This window comes from Gigantopelta aegis, chromosome 6 (assembly GCF_016097555.1).
Source record: "Gigantopelta aegis isolate Gae_Host chromosome 6, Gae_host_genome, whole genome shotgun sequence".
Classification (NCBI taxonomy): Eukaryota; Metazoa; Mollusca; class Gastropoda; order Neomphalida; family Peltospiridae; genus Gigantopelta; species Gigantopelta aegis.
This window is the reverse complement of record NC_054704.1, coordinates 19,795,881-19,816,461: the sequence shown is the minus strand read 5'-3', so window position 1 is coordinate 19,816,461 and position 20,581 is coordinate 19,795,881. Positions and strand designations below refer to the sequence as shown.

At 34.5% G+C, this 20,581-nt stretch overlaps 1 protein-coding gene across 1 annotated transcript; it reads left to right on the top strand.

The window, feature by feature from the left end:
* Nucleotides 1–1,908: 1,908 nt before the first annotated feature.
* LOC121375429 (proteolipid protein DM beta-like) lies at nucleotides 1,909–12,974 on the top strand. The gene is made up of 6 exons (XM_041502877.1): nucleotides 1,909–1,985; nucleotides 8,011–8,167; nucleotides 10,175–10,334; nucleotides 11,031–11,193; nucleotides 11,532–11,623; nucleotides 12,646–12,974. Exons 1-6 carry the CDS (start codon nucleotides 1,976–1,978, stop codon nucleotides 12,655–12,657), a joined length of 594 nt encoding a protein of 197 aa, XP_041358811.1. The 5' UTR covers nucleotides 1,909–1,975; the 3' UTR covers nucleotides 12,658–12,974.
* Nucleotides 12,975–20,581: the final 7,607 nt, after the last annotated feature.

Sequence of the window (20,581 nt, the reverse complement as noted above, 5' to 3'; positions counted from 1 at the left end):
TTCTGCATGATCCTCCTACACAAAACACACTACCAATATGTCCAGGGACCTTACAAATAAAGGCTCCTTCTCTCTCTCTCCCTCTCCGTCTCTCTCTCTCTCTCCCCCCCCTCTCTCTCTCTCTGGATGTGTGTGCAGGCCCGTAGCCAATGGGAGGTCGGTCGACCCCCCCCCCCCCCACACCGGTGGCTTTTTTTCAATATGCCCCCGGATCCACTCCCCAAGCAACTCGGGCGCATCGCATTCGAGGTTAATCTTGATGAACTAACTCGCATTCGAGGTTAATCTTAATGAACTATTCGTGCCTCACCATAAGCCTAAACGACCCCCCCCCCCCCAAACAAAATCCTGGCTACGGGCCTGGTGTGTGTGTGTGTGTGTGTGTGTGTGTGTGTGTTAACACAGAAACAACTATATATTTTTAAAAACGTGGAAAAGATGAGCCACCCCCAATTTAATAACCACTGTTTTAGCATATCCAGTTTATAGGTTGTAACAAGTTAACACTTTGTATTGTTAACCTAAAATATATCGCATTAAAGGCACTGGCTCTAGGTATGTGTAGGGATTGTTACAGGTGACAATCGTGCTTCTGTCACAGTTAAAAACACTAGGACTAGGGTGTGGAGTTGAAAGATAAGAAAAACCCACCCGATCTGGAAAATGTGAGACAAAAATCAACAGAGAAGGGAAAACAGGTAGTTCGAGGTTTTTTAAATGTTAAAATCATAATACTTGTAATTCTGTCAACGTGCCCATACACCACGGAGATTTCGCGCACGCCCATCACGGACTTAGCCCTTGACATCGCCAGTGACTGAGTCCGGGAAAAGAGGAGGGAGGTGAACTTTTAGGTGTGTGGAATTTGAAATAAATTTAATAGTTAGGTCAAAGACCTAAGACCAAAAATGGAGAAACGATCATTCGGCTCATGTCTGGAACAAAAAAACAAAAAACAAAAATCTTAAGTCCAAAAATAAACTTTGAGTGCTTGGCTTATGTAGAGGTTGGTGCAGGATTACGGCGAAGCTGTTGGTGAAGTTGGGGAAAACTGCTGAGAGTTCTTTCTCCCGGATGAAGATCCTGTAGTCCTCTTTCCCTATAGCATAATCCTGAGCATCTTGTGAACTGTGTGCAAGTGGGGGTGTCCACCAACGGAAAGGCTGCGGGACTTCCACGTGGACAACGTGCTCATCCATGGGCTCCACATGGGGCGAACGAGCAGAAGGATTTATTATAATAGTGTACAATATATTACAAATAAAATGTAGGCTATATATGCCATTATTTACCAAAATGTGAGTTAAAGTTTGTTTATTTAACAACACCACTAGAGAACAATGACTATTAATCATCGGCTATTGGAGGTCAAACATATGGTTATTCTGATATATAGTCTTAGAGAGGAAACCCGCTAAATATTTCCATTAGTAGCAAGAGTTCTTTTATATGCACCATCCTATAGACAGGATAGCACATACCACAGTCTCTTATATACCAGTCATGGTGCACTGGCTGGAACGAGAAATAGCCCAATGGATCGATCCCAAACCGACCGCGCTTTAAGCGAGCACTTTACCATTGGGCTACGTCTCCCCCCCCCCCCCCCCAACATGCGAGTTGCTAATTAGTAATTCAACGTCATATAAATCACTTCAATCAAATGTAACACGGCGTTTTTGCGGGTAGATTAAATGAAAATGTCGCATTTTAATATGTGTACAGCATTAGTGAGATGATATAAGTAGAAACTGGTAACATTATCAGCAATGAAAATTAATTTAGTGTTAAGAAACCTTTGATTTTAATTCATTTTAGAGTTATCTCCCTTGTTAATCAACTGGCTATTGGTAGATTGTTAGTTCGCTGTAGATATCCGGTCATAAATGCGTAATTTGAAAATCAAACAGTTGATTTCAGGATGCAATAAAGAATAAAATAACTAGTAAATAAAAATCTACTGTTTCATTTAATCATGGCTATGGGTGAGTATTTCCCTCATCTGCTCTATAAATAGTATGATGGCAGAAAACAATCTGAACTTTTCCCACTCGTATAACGCAAAGAACTTAGAATACCAGAACATTTATTTCCTTTATAGTTTATTCACTGCTTCCTCAGTTCAACTTCAAGCTAAGCTTTCCAACTTTCACGATCATCTGTTTTGAATTGTCGTTTCGCCCTTATTACTAGTTCACCCGAGTCGGTTTGAACAGGGTCGATTCGTACCTCCAACCGAGTCATTTCGTCCCATGTTTCGATTCGCCCTAATTTTATTTTGTTTATAAAGTACATTTATTCATTGATTTGGCCTATGTCCATTGCTTTTTAGATGTCACACATTGCTATCTATATTTACAGATAAAAATAATATAATTTTGTTTATTTCCAATATCATTTACTTTTTTTCAAGCCATATACACAAAATACGTACAGGCCTTAGATAATATACAAACAATGTATTCACATCAATAATTAATTTATGAACAGTCACACTGCATAAGTACTACTGATGTGCTGTGGTTTCTTATTAAATATACTACATAACCAGCTGAGGTTCAAATGCCGAGTATGGTATGTTGATTTCGCCTAGCTTCAGTTGACAGAAAGTAAACAGCTGATACGGCATTAATATCCAAAGACAGAAAATTACCTAACATTTGGTAATGAATAATGAATAAACAGAAGAAAAAGATACTTCAAAACCATAATAAATATATTTATTAGGGTGGGGGCAAAACGACTCGGGACGAATGAGATTTAGGGCGAACCAACCCTGGGTGAATAGGACTAAGGGCGAAACAACGCAGAGGGCGAAATGACCCAGATTCCCTATAGCCTAGTATCCTAAACTATTGAATTCCGTTCCCCATCGAATTCCGTCCCATATCACTTCTGCACTCTTTTTAATCACACTGCGCAAGCATGAACTTTAATACCACTGCATATGTATCAACTAACCAAGCCTTGATCAATCAACATTGAAAATGAGGGTGGAAAATGGTAGGATTTTTATTCTCTCCCTTGTACAGTACCGGTGATTCTATTATTGCATACAGGAACCATATCCAAAGGTTATAATATATTAAAACCTTTATAAATGAAGAGACTAGATTTGACAGATCAGTAATGACTGTCATCTGCATGAGTTTTGTCTATATTTAGTAACAAGTCACATGACTAACACTCTTAGTGTATGTGTGGGTGTGTGTGTGTGGGAGAGGAGGTGTATGGAAGGTTGTTTGTGTCCGATCCACAACTGTTATTGAGAGACAAAATTAGTGGATTTTTTACTGTTTGTAGATGGAAGCTTTTACTTCCTTTTTCAGCCACCTATAAAAGTTGTTAGCACAAAAAACCCATTTTCTTATATTCATGGAAATTTATTGACTACTTGAAAAGCCGTTAAGAGGCATGACTGTTTACAAAAGATCTAAAAAAAATTCAAATTCAAAGCAAGGGGAACTTTCTAACCTCGAACACTGGTGTTGGTCGACAACCAATGTTCACCAAATACGTGTAGATATTTTCATAATTCATTTACATTTGCTTCGTTGACAATCTGTTGTGTTGTTGTTCCCTCAATTTTATGATGGGTGTGGTCTTTCATACATTCCGCGTTTGTGACGTTCACATGGGACGGATTTCGATGGTGTTAACAAATATTCACTTCCTGGTGGGAATTTTACATTCGTTGACAGTAAAGGTAAGTAATAATATATATATATATATTTTTTTTACCTTGTATTGGACAAGGTAACCAATGATGTCGTTAAATGTATTCGGTTGTTGGACTGAACATGCGCAGAAGCGTTTTCCTGGTAATGGGACGGAATTCGATAGGTCCAGGATATAGGTTTATTCATCAAGATTAACCACGAATGTAAGCACAATGAGAGGTTTCTTCTGCCGAGGCATTAAGACATAAGCAGATCTGAACGGTACCGAGTAATTTTGCGAATTGTGGTCAAAATAACGACTACCATCACGTTTTCCCACCCTAATCGTGTATTGTGATCTATTTCGAGTTCATGGAGACCAAGAAATACTTACTTTGAAACGATCTTCACTTTGAATTAAAGAAAAAAAGTCTAACTGGTTTTTTTTTTGCACCGAACGGATTCTAGCAGCTAATTACATTGGCAGACACGCATGGTTACGTTCTAAACACTGGACTCATACGCCTTTCAGTTGTTATCTGTATTTCCCATACTTCTAAACAATGTTTTGCTAATTTTTAGTATTCACTATAACTTAACAGTTTCAGATTTTTAAAGAGTATCTTCATATAAAAAACCACACAAAAACAAAATAACAACCAAGACTCATTTTCATAATCTTATATTGTTACTAATATCTGTATAATTTATACAACATAACAGTTTTATTAAGTACCAGACCTTTGTTTTTGACGGGCGCGAGAGCGCTATCACGCCTGTCAACCCCCGTCAACTCAATCTGACGGGCGCAAAATAACGCGCTCCTAAATCGAACAAATCATGCTTGTATTTTATTTATTTTTAACTCCGTCATTTTAATTGTTTATTGAATCCGATCCACAACGCCACAAACCTTTCCATTCTGTTGACAATGAACATCCTATAATACTTTTTTAACATATTGAAACACGATTGGTTGGTTATTTTTACACTGTTCAACCAATCAGCTAGGAGTTCACTTATTATTAAGATTTCGTCGGTGCGTTGTCCAATAATTCTATGATGTGTGTAATGTTAAATACATGTTGATATCACAGTAAACGCGTGCACCAACAAAAAATTAAATTTAGTAAAGCAGGTTTCGTTTTCGTTAATAACATAGCGATGTACTCGCAGACATTTCTACTTTCTGATTCACGATACTGCCATGTGATTTAAAGCCAAGAACATTGACTTTGGTAGTACATGTAATCAGTTGACGGGCACCTGAAACAAACATTACACCGATTTAATTTCAAGTCAGTAATTTGAATTTACCGAGTGTAAAGCATGTATATTTTAAAATTAAATTTACCTTAGGGTGGTTTTGTTGGGGGAGGGGGGGGGGAGGTGTTGTTTTTTGGATGGGTTGCTATGATTCGAGTTAGTAGTATAATAAGTGACGTGTTAACTATAGTACAACGATAATGAAAGTTAATCCTGTTTGTAAAAACATATATTTATAAAAAAAATTGTAGTAAGATATTTTTGGGTAGAAAACAATAGATATTGACATTTTCTCAGTTATGACATTATTATTTTATTTTTATTTTTTAATAGAGAATTTGCAGGTTCATAACAAGTATATATGTGGTTGTTACACCTTTTTTTTTTTTTTTTAGTTTAAATGATTTACAGTTAGAATTCTTAATAACAATACCATAGTTGTTACAATGTCAATTCACATTCAATTCATAGGTTTGTGTCCATGGAAAAATCATATCATTCTGCGATGAAGACAAAAATTATTGTACTTGTTTTAAATAAAACATAATAAGCACAAACAAATCAGTTTCAATTCTTTATTCATAAATAGTCAACAGGTTATCATGATTCAGAATTTTAATGCAACATGATATGCATATAATACATAAGAAATCGATAAATGTTGTATTCATGGTGTTTCGTTTTCTTGTGAAAGACTGCAATGGCCCATTCCTTCCATCTTTGAGAACAACTATTATATTCATTCAATTAGGATATTTATTTTGAAAACACAAAACATTAACTCTTAAGATATTTAATTTAGAAATCATTACTCCTCAAACTTAATCATGTTCATGGGTGCAATTCCTCTTGGTCTCTTGCCTCTAATTCTGATTATTTTGATGGGTGTGATTTTTCCCTCCTCTGCATTTTGAGGAGTGTCATTCCCACTCCCCTCATAAGCATTTTGAGGAGTGCATTTTTAGCACTCCTGGGTTTTTCAAAAACGAAGGTCTGAAGTACTTTTTTAACATCTGAAGTATCACTTTAAAATCATTCTGTACTACAGTAAGATGGGGGTGTTCAAGTAGCTTCGTAAAGACCACAACCTGTCACACGTTATAAAAGGGCCTGCAGATGGATGAAATTAATATTTATTAAAAACCATCAACATATTTATCGGTCAATCAGGTTTTTATTGGTCTTGGTCTCCATGAGCTCAAAATAGATCACAATACATGATTAGGGTGGGAAAACATGATGGTAGTCGTTATTTTGACCACAATTCGTTCTGAGCAAGATTCCTCAGAACCGTTGAGATCTGCTAATGGCTTAATGCCTCAGCAGGATAAACCTCGCATTGTGCTTGCACTTGAGGTTAATCTTGATGAACTAAGTATAGGTTATGCAAAAACAAATTCAGTAACCCATGTAAAATTGTAAATAATGTCCTAAATTTAATATGCGAACAAGTAATGGGTTACACAAAACTAAGATATGTGTGAGCAACATGTAAATTAGTCTAAAGGGACATAGACAATGTGGTTCTTTCTATGTCCGAATATTGTTACATACCCTATATATATAGCTGGTATTCAAAACTCATTGCACCATGTTTCAACTGTTTCTCAACCGAAATAGTGCAACAAATGGACACACAAACCAAAAATGTTATTGAAGTCATTATTGCATCATTATTAAGAAATAAATCTTCCAATGACAACATAAAACATTTGCCAGCCATTTTAAATTACACAAATACAAATGCAGGGCTTGTCATAATAATAATGTTGTCGGGCCTAAACATGCACATCTGTCCGTTTCCCCCTTGTTGGTAAAATGTGGAACAGAACAGATTTTAGAGTTTATGAAACATCAAAATTAATGTGAGTAGACCAAAACAAAATACAAATGGATATTATTTTATTAATTAGATTCATGTATTGTTAGGTCTACTCACATTTGATGTTGCATAAACCCTAAAATCACATTTAATAGGTTTTCTGTTCTGCATTTTACACACACACACACACACACACACACACACATTTACCAACAAGGCGGAAACGGACAAATGCACATGTTTAGGCCCGACAAGATTATTATTACGACTATTTTTTTGTGCTTGGTGTAAATTATATGCAATCTAACAGCAGCCAGTTGGAGCTCGTGTCCACCAATCAAAACCTTACTTGCAGAATCATGCCAGTGATTTGAAAATATTCTGAATTATCCTGAGGGTATACAATATGTTTCATGTGAATTACAAATGCCTTATTTAGACCAGTAGAACTAATTTTAATCAGATTGCTAACAACACTGCATAGTCTCCAATGTCCAGGTAACATTTCGTCTGTAAATAATAATTTAAATATTGACCAATCACACTTCGCCTTTTATAACGTTATTTGGGAGCATACAAATTCTAAAAATATCGGGCGAGTCTATTTTAGTGGCCACAGTACAGCGAACCATACCAATACGTACGGGATGGGAAATCAGTCTTCAGTTTTACATTACAAATTATTTATTTTATAAAATAAAACATGTTTTAAGGAATTCGTAATTCACACGAAACATGTTGTATACTCTCAGGATAATTCAGAATATTTTCAAATTATTTTCAAATCACTGGCATGATTCTGCAAGTAAGGTTTTGATTGGTGGACATGAGCTACAACTGGCTGCTGTTAGATCCACATGTAATAGTGGAGCTAATTAGATTGAATTATATGATATTGATAAACTGTCAACAAAGTAAAAAAAAAACACTTATTGGATACGATTTTGGAAGAATTATTTTCTTAGCGAGTTTTTTGATTGGGAAAAAGTTTTTTGATTGTAAATATGCCAAAACCCCGGTTTTTGGCATATTTCGGGTAACTGCTATGAATTGCTATAGGTCAGGGACTTTACCGATGGCAGTTTTTTGCTATTGGATAAAAGTTATTGCCATAGTTTCCATAGAAACACAGTTTGATTATTCTCAAGTTAAACCAGTACATCAGCACAAGAATAATGCAATTTTACACATGGGGTTAGGGTTTCTTTGTGTATCAGTCATTGGTATATATTTTTTTAAACTTATATGTTTGTCATGTTTCAGAGTGTATGGAGTGTCTAGGGCGAACACCCTTTGCCTCTTTGATGGCGACTGTCATATGTATCATAGGAGTTGGTGTTTTCTGTGGAACATCCTACAAGGCGCTCAGCCTCATTATCAATGATGTCCTGAATGACCTCTTCGAGTTCAATGTTGGTTGGTTAGTACATATACATGCATACTATTCAGGGCTGCAGAAAATACTCGCCCGCTTGCCAAGTGAGAGTAAAAATTCTGACTGACGAGTTAAAAACTACAAGTCCGGTGGTTTATCTGTCTTTTTGATTACCTTTGCCACGTGATGTTGATCACTTACCATGTATTCTTAATAATATTTTGTCAATATATATATATCATTAGAAGTGAACACATTGTATATTATAATAGTGTTAATGATATATTGTTCTATAGACTGGCGGACTAGTAGAAATTCTGGCAGGTTACTAAATTGTAGTTGGTTCTGGTCTGACGGGCTAGTGAAATATTTTCCATTTGTACACCCCTGCTACTTGTAATGTAAATACTAAATTTTAGTTTTTTTATGATATACAGTGGACTCTGTCTAAACCGGATTCTGTGTAATCCGGATCTCTGCATAAACCGGTCCATTTCTAAATCCCCGTCCAGCTACCGTTTATCTCTTAGGTATAAATTTCTGCCTAATCCGTATTCTGTCTACTCCGGACTCCGGATCAAAAATCAAGAACAAAAGAACCATTCATGTATTAATTACCTCTGTCTACATCGGACTGGGATTTGACTGAACGACGGGCTGCTTAATTAGTTAAACAATGGTCGTCAATTGCCAAGTACTCAGGACGCCGTCGCAAGATCAAATACAAAATGTAACCGCACTCGTGTGAAGTTTACTCTTATTGCGGTGGGCCGGTAGATCAATCGGATTAATATTAGTGTGTGTGTTGATTTAACTGATTTCACTCTTATGAATTCGGCGAGTTTTACTTGTTAACTTAACGTATGTCTAAATAGGTGCGAGTCGCTCGTATATTTTGTGTTGTCTTATTTCATTTATAATGGTGGAGCGACCCAAAACACGGCAACGTCTCAAACTTTCGTTAGAAACTAAAGTCAAATTAATACAAAAATTAGTCAAAACAAAAAGATTTAGCAAATCTTTTTTAATTTGTACGTACGAATAAATAATGTTTTAGGCAAATAAAATGACATTTAACCTAGTACAAATATTAGAACGACCAGGAACACGTTTAATATGCAGCCACTAATATTTTATGCAGAAAAATATATTTGATACGTAATTAATCGTTAAAAAATCTCTGTTAGTCTATAACATCTTAAAAATTGCAGCAAACTCAGGAATGTCCCTTTAAGTATATTTTTTTATGTCTGTGAAATAATCGATTGCAAGTCTGGGTCTGTGTTTCCCAACCATCCATGGGTTCAAATTTCATTGTTGATCGCGAGTTGTCGATCATTCAAGAACCATAACTCTGGAAGAACTCTGTCTAAACCGGTCCTCTATGTAAATCGGACTATTTCGACGGTACGAAGTGAGTCCGGTTTAGACAGAGTCCACTGTATAATATTTAATTTTAAAGTTCTAGGTCCATTCTTTAGGCATATAAAAAAAATCCCTTTATTTCTGTTGTTTACAGAATTGATTCCAGTGCATAAATATTGAATACAAATGACATTTTTAACACAGTCTATAAACTTATATCAGTGTTCGAAATAAGCACTTATCTGTTTGTTCCGACAAGTGATAATCTGCTGGGACAAGCAAAATGTACCTTAGTAGTTGTCCAGTGGACAAGTAAAAATGTATAATGCTGTTTCATTTTGAGCAATCAAAAACATTGTCCTTGCTCTTGAATAAAACTAACAACTTATTTGGACAAGTAAAAATATTGATGGACAAGTAGATTTGTAGATGTACTTGTCCACTGCACTAGTGAAAAATTCTGCTTATTTCTATCACTGATTATAATTGTAGTATTATTGAGCTTAAGCTTGTCCAATAAATGTTTGAGGCTCTTATATTTTATCTGACTATTCAACCTTGTAAAGGAGTGGAGTTGTGCTACTGCTAATGTTTAAATCGATGTTTACAATGGGTAATGTTGGGAATCAGTGGCAGATTTATCATCAGTCATCAGCTATAATAAATAACAAACATTTTCTTTTATAGGTTGGAGGTTATTCAGGTTGTTTTTGTTGTCATTGCTGTTGCCATGGCAGTGTTTGCAGTTATTCTACTGGTATTTGGATTCCTGGCAACTGGTGCAACACGTCAGAATGTGTACTCTGGTGCCAAGTGCATTATGGGAGGCAGAGTGTCTGCTGCATTTGTTAGTATCTTGTGATTATTTTCATTAAATGTTGTTTGTGTTCACAGTTTGTTTTTACAGGTGATGTTTTTGTTATCCTGAAGTCAATTTGAAGAATTGTTTTGCTTAAAATTACAAGTTACGGATGAATAATATGCATTTGCCTTAAAAACAATTCCCAAGATAGTCAACAGTATTTCTAAATATATTGTGACACAGTAAAGTAGTACGGTACTAAAATCATTGTTGATGATGAGAAAGTTTGACTGTGTATGGTTTTTAAAGAGAGAAATCCTGTGTATTATTATATATTTTTTCATATTTAATGGTTTCGTCTGCAAAAAATACTAACTTAAATTTGTGCATTGTTTTTTTCTGTAAACTAGAAAATGTCTATAGTCCATCCCAACCTCCTACAAAAATGTTTTTTGTAAATAATTTCAGTTTGGAAGAAAAGTAAAAGTTTTTGGGAAATGATGAAAAACTACTGTTTTTATATACAATTTAGAAAACATTCGGCTTGGAAATAAATAACTTGTAGTAAATTCCAGACTTTGAAAAAACCAAAAAGTTCCCAGTATAGTATACTATCTCTGTAATTATATTTTTTAAATAACATGCAAATTGAAAATGTGGAGGATATTTTTCATTTACTTATATAAATAATACAATGAATTAACTAGTCTATTAAACATTATTAAATGCCGTATCTTTCAGTTCACAGTGATCACCTATATTCTGAACCTTGGCTGGATTGTGATAATGTGTTTTTCCATTGTCCCAATTATTCTCTACACAGCTATTTACTCCATATGTAACAATGAGGTTTACAACAGAAACGCTGATACCCTGACCTACTGCTTCAATCTGACTCAGTTCGGTAAGCTGTTTATTCTTGTGAAATACATGAACGTGCTAGCACACTCATTTCTAAACGAAACAGAACTACATAAACAGTTGGTCATTTTAACAGACACAATATTTTGTGTGAGTTAAGAGTAAATTCTTATTTTGAAAATGCCTCACTGTTTGAGATGCATATTAAAATGCTAGACCCCGTTTTACGAAATAGTCCTATCTCCAGTTGATTGCAGTGACTTATGGTTAGTTTTATGTAAGCTTTACAGCCATTCCAAAAAGTAACTGTAGGATAGTAATAAGTAACAATTGATATCTATGATAATTTCTCATGAGATTATTTTGTTTGTGTTTAATTAGGTGTTTACCGAGGGTCCACCTATTCAACCAGTTTTTCATCACCAGGGAAAGATTCTATTTGTGAAGGTGAAGTGAAAAGAATGTGTGACAAGGTATATTGACTGAATGCAGGGATTTTACTATCAAATCTAGATTGGCATAGTGCTTTATTTCTGTGGGGGCAGTTAGTGATCAATCCCCGTCGGTCGGCCCATTGGGCTATTTCTCGTTCCAGCCAGTACACCACGACTGGTATATGAGAGGCAGTGGTATGTGCTATCCTGTCTGTGGGATGGTGCATATAAAAGATCCCGTGCTACTAATGGATTGATCAAATATTTAGTACTAAAATTATTTGTTTGATTTTAAAATTATAGTGGCATATTCTTAAACCCATCAGAGTTTAAAAAATACCATTGCCCAAAACATATACATGTATATATAATTATAAATACATATATATAGGGAATAACTGATTACTGTCTTAAGATATTGGCTTTATCCTGAGAAGGTTAGAATGACGAATGCGGGGAGGCTCTGCCAAGCCACATTCACCATTCATCCTGAGCAGGATAAAGCCAATATCTTAAGACAGTAACCAGTTATTTCTTTTAGCCTGCAATTCTACAGGAATATTCGGAAATCCATTATTTATTCTAGTTTTGTGTACGCAAATTGAATATTGTCAAACTAGCAAGGCTTTTGCTATATTATTACACTAGCTACATTCTATCACATTAAAAAGGCATTTCTAAACTCTAATTCATAAATAAATATACAAGTTTTGTATTGTTATCGCAAAACTAAAAGTTATTTGTATTTACTGTACTTCAACAAATTATTTGAAGAGTATGTTTACTGAAAACTACTCTGAAGTCCAGTCGGGCTTATGTCACATGACCTATATTTTTGGTCAGTAACCGAAAATATAGAGATTTATCTAGTCATCATATCTTTCCAATGTATACAGTGATTGCTGGATAAATATATATACTCACACAGTGAAACCTGTCTAAACCGGACCCTGAACACACTGAAATGCTGTCAAAACCGGCCAAAGTTCACGGCCCCAAATTTTCTCTTTATTTAAACCATGTATTAAAATCCTGATAAAACCAGAACCTGTCTATTTCAGAAACTGGACTGATTTTTGATTCAGAAATGTAAAATCCTCAATTAACCTGAACAAACCAGCGTAGTGTAAATGAATGAAGAGTCAACTTAATGAAAACACGACTACCAGGAAACAATGCTGACTGGAATATATCTTGTGCAGCATTCAGTGTTACGTCACAGGTCACCGATTTCCGCGGTCTCAGTCCTGTTTAGCAGACAGAGTAATTAATGCTCAGTTGTTTTCAATTGTACTGTCTGGTGCAGGGCAAATTCCTTGCAGCTTCAGACAAATCTCAGATACTTACACATTAGGGTTTCCACCATTGATTTTTTGTTAATGCGCTTTGAAAATGAAATACTGTCACACTGATAGTAAAATAGCTAGAAACAACTAAAATTGGAGTAAAATACACACACGTGACTTAATTTGTATTTTATACACTAAATACAAACAGAAAATGTTATTTTTTCTGCAATAAATTTTGCTAAGAAAGAATGAAAATGTCTCTGCCACCACAGGCTAAATGTAGGCGGGTGGAATTATGTCATTTTGCAACCTTAATTGAGGTTAAAACTAAATTACATTGAAATTTGTTATTTTTATTTATGTTTTAATGTTGGTTTATAAATAAGAAAGATATATAACAAAATTGGGATATAACAACATTATTATTAGTCCGACAGTCGCATTCATTTGGTAATTCTCGGACTTGTTCGTTGACAGTTACAAATTCAATGCGGATGTCAAGGGAAATAACTCTGTATTCTACAATGTAACACTAAACATTGGATTCTGTCTAAACTGGATAAATATTACGTCCCCGACATGATCTGGTTTAGACAGGTTTGACTGTGTGTATATATATATATATATATGTGGATGTATATATATGTATGTATGTATGTATGTGTATATATATATATTATTTAATTTATTTATTTTGGATGGGAAAATGTTTTTATATGTTGTAGGCAAGCAAGAAAGCAAAATAAAAAAAATTCAGCTACTACCCATGTTCTGTCAGATATTGTGGTACATTAGTATGTGATGTTTTGATGACAATAACAGTATATTTAAAAATAACTTTCAGCTACTACCCATGTTCTGCCAGATATTGTGGTACATTAGTATGTGATGTTTTGATGACAATAACAGTATATTTAAAAATAACTTTCAGCCATTTTACTTAGCCTCTGTATTTCTACTTGTATAAATGTACACCTAATTTTTTAAATATTGTTTGTATCTTGTACTTTTAAAATATATACATAATCAATTTATTACCCCAGCGGTCACTCATAACAGGGAAAATAAAAATCATAATTTCTCACTGAGAAATTATCATGCATTGGTCTAACGAACAATACTATTGGACAATTTGACGCTTACAAACCAATGACTTTGTCGGTACTAAATATGACGTCATCACGATTTGACAAACACACAAAATTAATTCATGTACTTTAAAGAGTTTGCCTTTATGGGTCTCTGTTTTTGGTGTTAAATTAATAACAAAATATCATTTTAATGCAATTCATTATAAATTTGGAAGCAGAATAAAGAGAACTTGTGTTTTTAAAAATTATCTATGAACGTGATTAAATTACAACATTATAGTAATTCTCAGAACAGTGCGTAAAGTGGTTTACATTGTTCCTATACAGGTTGGCCTTCGTGCATGTGCGTCGAAATTAAAGGCTTTTAGAGAAAAATAGCTGAGGTAATAAATAGAATAACAAACTCGGTACCAGTTATTATCAATTTATGTCCCGAGTGAAATAATTTTCATTTGTCACTCGCTAAAGCTCGTGACAACTGAAATTTATTTCACTCTGGACATGAATTTGATAATAACTGGTAACTCGTTTATTATCCTCTATATATGACATGCTATCTGTCATAGCTTTGCCATTCTAATGTACCCTTAAATTACACATTACTCACTACTTCTTGCTTAAATTATTAAATTGGAAAAACTCAATGTGTTTCTGATCATTCTGGTCTTTGTGGTACGTCAAAATGCATTAAATGAAGAAAGAGAGAGAGAAAAAAGAAGATAACTAGGATTAGTGACTTTAATTTATTAGTAGATATTAATAACTGAATTAATCTTTCCCCAGACACACTTCATGATATGTCTGAAAGTAAAGTATATTCATATTAAGATAACTTTTATGAAGAACATGTAGTGATTAATTGCTAAAGAAGTTGCTTAATTTACTTCATCAGCATTGACATGCACCTTCCCTATTGGCATTGGTGACCTGGTCATCACCTAGGAGCAGCCAGTCATATGTCTTGAAATTGTTAACACACGTACATGTGTTAACAACCATGTGTAACCAAAAACAACACATGGTGTTCTCACCAACAGATGTGTAAGAAAACTTTAACAGGGATTATCATTAGTTTATCATCAGATATGTTAATAGTAATACAGTGAAACCTATCTATACCGGACCCTGAATAAACAGGAATTTTGTCAAAACAAGCCAAATATCATGGTTCCGAATTTTATAAATTCTAAAACGTCACCCACTTAACATCAGATCCTGTCTAAATTGAATAAATATTATGTCCCTTGTGTGATCCGGTTCAGACCAATTTCACTGAAGTTGTTTAATAACTTTATCTGTTTGCAGACACATTTCATGATATGTCTGGCAGCTAACTACACTCGTATCAAGATATCGAAGGAACTCACTGAATACCGAGACGCTGTTGAGATGGAGGAACTGGAATTGAACAGCATTCATGACAGAAGCCAGAAAGGGCCACCGCCGTACCTTGGCCGTTGATGGCTGATAAAGGGAATCAGTCAAGGGTGTTGATGGTGTCTTGATGGGCTCTTACAGGTGTCTAAACCAGGCATACTTGGAAAAATTTACAACTCTAATCATTGGGTGTTTATTTTAAACACATTTAAGTCCTAAACAGAAAGAAAAGTTAGCATGTGCATGTGGCCAAACACCTGTGTTTATCATCATTAAAACAGCATATAAATGCAAGGTTTAGCAAGACTTGAGGATAAACATCTTTTGAAAATATGATTTATAACTGTCATCTGACCAATTTCTATTATTAGTTGTTTGCTTCTTTTTTTTCCAGCCATAACTATTTATTTTTAAATATTTTCCCTAAAATACTCAAGCACTAATCATATTGATTCACTGACCATACCTAACCACTGACCATACTGATGTACTGATCATAGTGACCCACTGACCTTCTGACCATTCTGTCTCACTAACTGTACTGACCATCATGTCCCACTGCTGAAATGATTAGTTTGGCCACAACAGATCCAGAATATTTTTAAGAATGACCTCAGCCATCATTGTTAAAATGCTACTTAATCATGTTATTAGCATTGAAAACCATTAGAAATGAAAAAATCATTGTGATGTGTCTCTTGACAAAAGTACTTTTATTACTGTTCTCACAAGAGATATTTTGTCATAAAAGTGTTCATTGGCTTCGAAACCTGTCTTGTATGATCCTCTATTTTAACATTGTGGTGCTGAGCATAGGTGGACAGGTGTCTCACATGTGATTACCGGTTCTCTGTCACATTTTCTATTTACTTAAAAATGTGTTTACACAATACAGGGACTCGTTCGTAACAGTAGTTACCTAACCTAAACAAATACTCTGGTTTTTTAGTCACCTCAAACCAATTATTCTTTTGTGCAATAAAAATATGTAAAATAATTGTAGTTTTAATACAACAGAAAATGGTCGTATTGCTATCTGATAATTAGCATCATTTAAGTTAAAATAACTGGCTACAAGTTTGTATTCAACACCCTTGACGACGTCTCTTTATTCATCAGCTCTAGGCATATTGACGCATCTCATTTTAGTATTTCACTCGAGTGAAACATCGGATCATTGAAACATGCAGCCTGGCAGATGAAACCATATTCTTAATTTCTGCCTATATTGGTGCTTTTGATGAGAATGCCATGATTGCCATCATCAAGATGTGTTGGTGGTTTGAAATGTGAAATTACCTGGTCCATGCCATTGTGTGGAATTATATTGTTTTTATCCATTGTATTCTATGCTGTATATATACACACATAGGGCCAATACCATACATTTCCTTCAGGTGAAAAGACCCACATTCATGTTGTATACTCATCAGTATATATGTAATTCTTAAATTTTAATAGTTTCAGAAATAAAAAGTCAGGATTGATAGGAAAATAGGACATTCGGAACCAGAAATGTGTCTTTAAAAAAGTGTTACATTGTATTTGAATTTGACATATTAAGTCTTTACATTTTTATAAAGTTATTTTTACAGATATATTATTGCATATAAAAAGTACAGAAGATTCGACTAAGGGCAAAATCTGCTCCGACTAAGGGCAAAAACTGTTGAAAAAAACACGTTTTCGTATTCACAGACTGTAGTAAGAAAAATGATCATATTCCCAGGCTGATAAAAACATTCTAGTTTTCATTGTTACCAACTATTGATATCACAAAGTGATTTTACATCTGTGTAATGTTTCCATATAACATATCAAAAACCTACATTCCAAGAAATTCTACATTGTGCTCATGGTTGTTACTTGTATTTCCTTATTGTGTCACTTATTGACATGTATACATACAATACATACTTGGTTGTGTCTTATAATTGTTACAATTACACCTTGATGGTGATCTTAAATGTATTGCATATCACAGTACACATTTAAATAATATTTTGTATTTATCGATATTATTCAATTAAGTTTTAGTTTTTGTACGTCTTTTTATACTGGTTGTATTATGTACTTATTGTTTTGTTGTTGTAAATATAGTATTGTCATCAGATCATGGATCATATTATAAGTATGTTTATTATTTTGCGCTTGTACCTACATTTTATGCAAGACTGTAATCATGTTCTGGTTCATTTAAATAATGGAAACAAAGTTGGGTCTCCACGAGTACTTGAGTACTCGGGTACGGGCCGAGTCTAGCGTGATTCGAGTCTGTTCACAGGACTTAAGTACTCGGGTCTAAAATGTTATTTTTTAATACAAATTTTTATTGTATTTTTTTTATATCATTATGTTAATCGTTTTTACAGTGCGGCATTTGTGTCCATTTTGTTTTGGTTTTTGTCTCATCTGTACTGTGGTAACAAAAACAAAAATAAAATCATGTTTATCTTTAAAAAAAACGTCATATTACTTTTATAAAATATCCCTTGTGTTTTAGGAAGTACATTATGATGTAGTATTTGTGTAGATTGTGCTTCGATCTCGGTGACTCCAAAAATAAGGTGATTTAACAGAGAATCTGTTTTTATCACAGGATCCATGCATCTGGACTAAATTTCATATTAGTGGGATTAATGTCCCCGGTGTCTTTGCAGAACCTTTGTGTTTTGGCATTGTAGTTGTTTAATAGTCAATGGTTTTCATTAATCATTATAAAATATTCAATGTAGCAAGTTTACTTTAATCTGTAAGATATTTTATTTTGACTCCTAGATTCCAGCATGCTTTTGTATTATTTAGAATAGTGGTTTCCATTATTCAGAAAACAATTTCTCATACTTATATAATTATTATAAACCATTGTCACCAGCTGGCCTCATACAAGGTAAAAACATGACTGCAGCATCACTTACATACAGTAATAGTAATACTTGATGGTTGTGTGTGTTATACTATTAGTAGGTACTAGTTGTCATTTTATAAAATTATTTAAATAGCAATTAGGTTATTTTTAATAAAAAAAATTATATCTTATAATAAATGTTGTTTGTCACTGTATTTGACAACATTGTAGCAGTATACACAGCTGCCCTAACCCAGCCATAATTAAGTACTTTACAGTCTTTTTGAATGTCACTGTAACTGTAAGTTTCAGGCTAACAGAGCTTTTTTGACAATTTAATTAATAATAACTAGTTAATGATGAGGCTAAAGATTTTCAAAACTATCTTAGCACTACGATATCAGATATCAGGACCGGCCTCGGTGGCGTCGTGGCAGGCCATCGGTCTACAGGCTGGTAGGTACTGGGTTCGGATCCCAGTCGAGGCATGGGATTTTTAATCCAGATATCGACTCCAAACCCTGAGTGAGTGCTCCGCAAGGCTCAGTGGGTAGGTGTAAACCACTTGCACCGACCAGTGATCCATAACTGGTTCAACAAAGGCCATGGTTTGTGCTATCCTGCCTGTGGGAAGCGCAAATAAAAGATCCCTTGCTGCCTGTCGTAAAAGAGTAGCCTATGTGGCGACAGCGGGTTTCCTCTAAAAAAATCTGTGTGGTCCTTGACCATATGTCTGACGCTATATAACCGTAAATAAAATGTGTTGAGTGCGTCGTTAAATAAAACACTTCTTTCTTTTTTTCAGATATCAGAAAACTGTTGTAGGTTGTGATGTCACTATGACACACCATAGCCTACAATGGTTTTATGATATGGTAGCACTAAGATAGATCTGAAAATATGGTAGCTTAACAGGATAAAGTCAATAGCCAACATTATTAAAGGGACACACCCTAGTTACGGCTAGTTGTTAACCATTACGGTGTTGTCTTTCGCTATTAAACCCATTTTTTCACAAATAAAATTGCACTTTACTTACCGTTTATTATTTAGAATATACATTTCCATTCACCTGAAGTGTTTTTTGGTAATCCTGGTTTTTGCAATACCACAAAATGCATTTTTCGTATTTCTTAAAAACGGACGCACGTTTGAGAAAAAACCGTTGAGCAGACAAGGTCTAATCTATTTTTAGATGGGATATTTCCATTTCAATGTCACAGACGTTGGTATACCACGTGACCGTTATCATTTTGGTTCGGTTTGTTTTCTCGTGCACGGTTCGCGCAATCAACATCCGATTTGTTGTTGTTCATTTGTGAGATTTTTCTTCACAGTTCATGAACATTTTCAGTAACAATAAAGTTCAGACAAGTAAGTGTCTCAATACAAAACGTTACAAACCCTTAAAACCAATAATTTTGCTAAGTCTTACAATATCTGGAAAGGGGATACAACCAGGACAGAACAGTTGGAACATGTCCAGGAGAGGTGAAAAGAACACACCCCAAGTCTGTGCGCACTCTGTGAAATTTGTCGTGACGTAGGCATTGTTGTGCTTCGAGCGACATCTACCGGTGACAGAATACTAACTCAAAATTATTTCAAGCAATTGGGACATGGGGATTCCCATGGTATTTATCGATATAAAACTTGCTTTTTCACTCCATTTGATAAAAACGTGATCTAAGTGTGTTACAGGTTTGTAGATTAACCAAATTATAATTTATTTTCGCTGGATGGAACTAGGGTGTGCGGCTTTAACTAATTATCTTTATACTGTAATCCATCAAAAAATGAGAGAAAAGAAACCTAATCTGGGCACTGTACAGGATAAAGCCAATATCCTATGTGACCTATGTCATAAACTGGTTATCTTCATACTGTAATTCATAAAATATTTAGAGAAAGAAAACCTATTATTCCGGTTTTATTTTCAGTTACATTGTACGATTATCAGTGCGTTTCTACCATCCTAATATTTGTAGTACATAACACTGCATTATACATCTCAGTATTATATATATTGTTGAGATGTAAAATACAGTTTGAATTACCACAAACTTTAGGATGATTAAAAACATTTGATATAGACATTAAATTCGTGGAAAAAAAAATGTAATTGTAATCAGTAAAAAGGATCTATTAGTTGGAAACCTGTTTTAAAGAAAGGAAAGTCATGATGGTTCCATGAAGGTACAGGGTTATAGTTTCCTTGTCATCTTTTACTATTATTACATGCATGCATGAACACATATACACCAAATATTTGAAATAAATGTCCTTTTACATTGTAAATGTATATTTGTCTTAAAGAATATATAATGTTTTCAATGAATGGCATTTTTGTTTTATATCTGACCTAGAAAAAAACCCATTGAGAGCTAGCTGG

What these genes read in the sequence shown, in the direction of transcription:
- LOC121375429 (XM_041502877.1), top strand. An exon ending in GCAGAGTGTCTGCTGCATTT is followed by an intron (nt 10,335 to 11,030) that starts GTTAGTATCTTG and finishes CGTATCTTTCAG; the next exon opens with TTCACAGTGATCACCTATAT. An exon ending in CTTCAATCTGACTCAGTTCG is followed by an intron (nt 11,194 to 11,531) that starts GTAAGCTGTTTA and finishes GTGTTTAATTAG; the next exon opens with GTGTTTACCGAGGGTCCACC.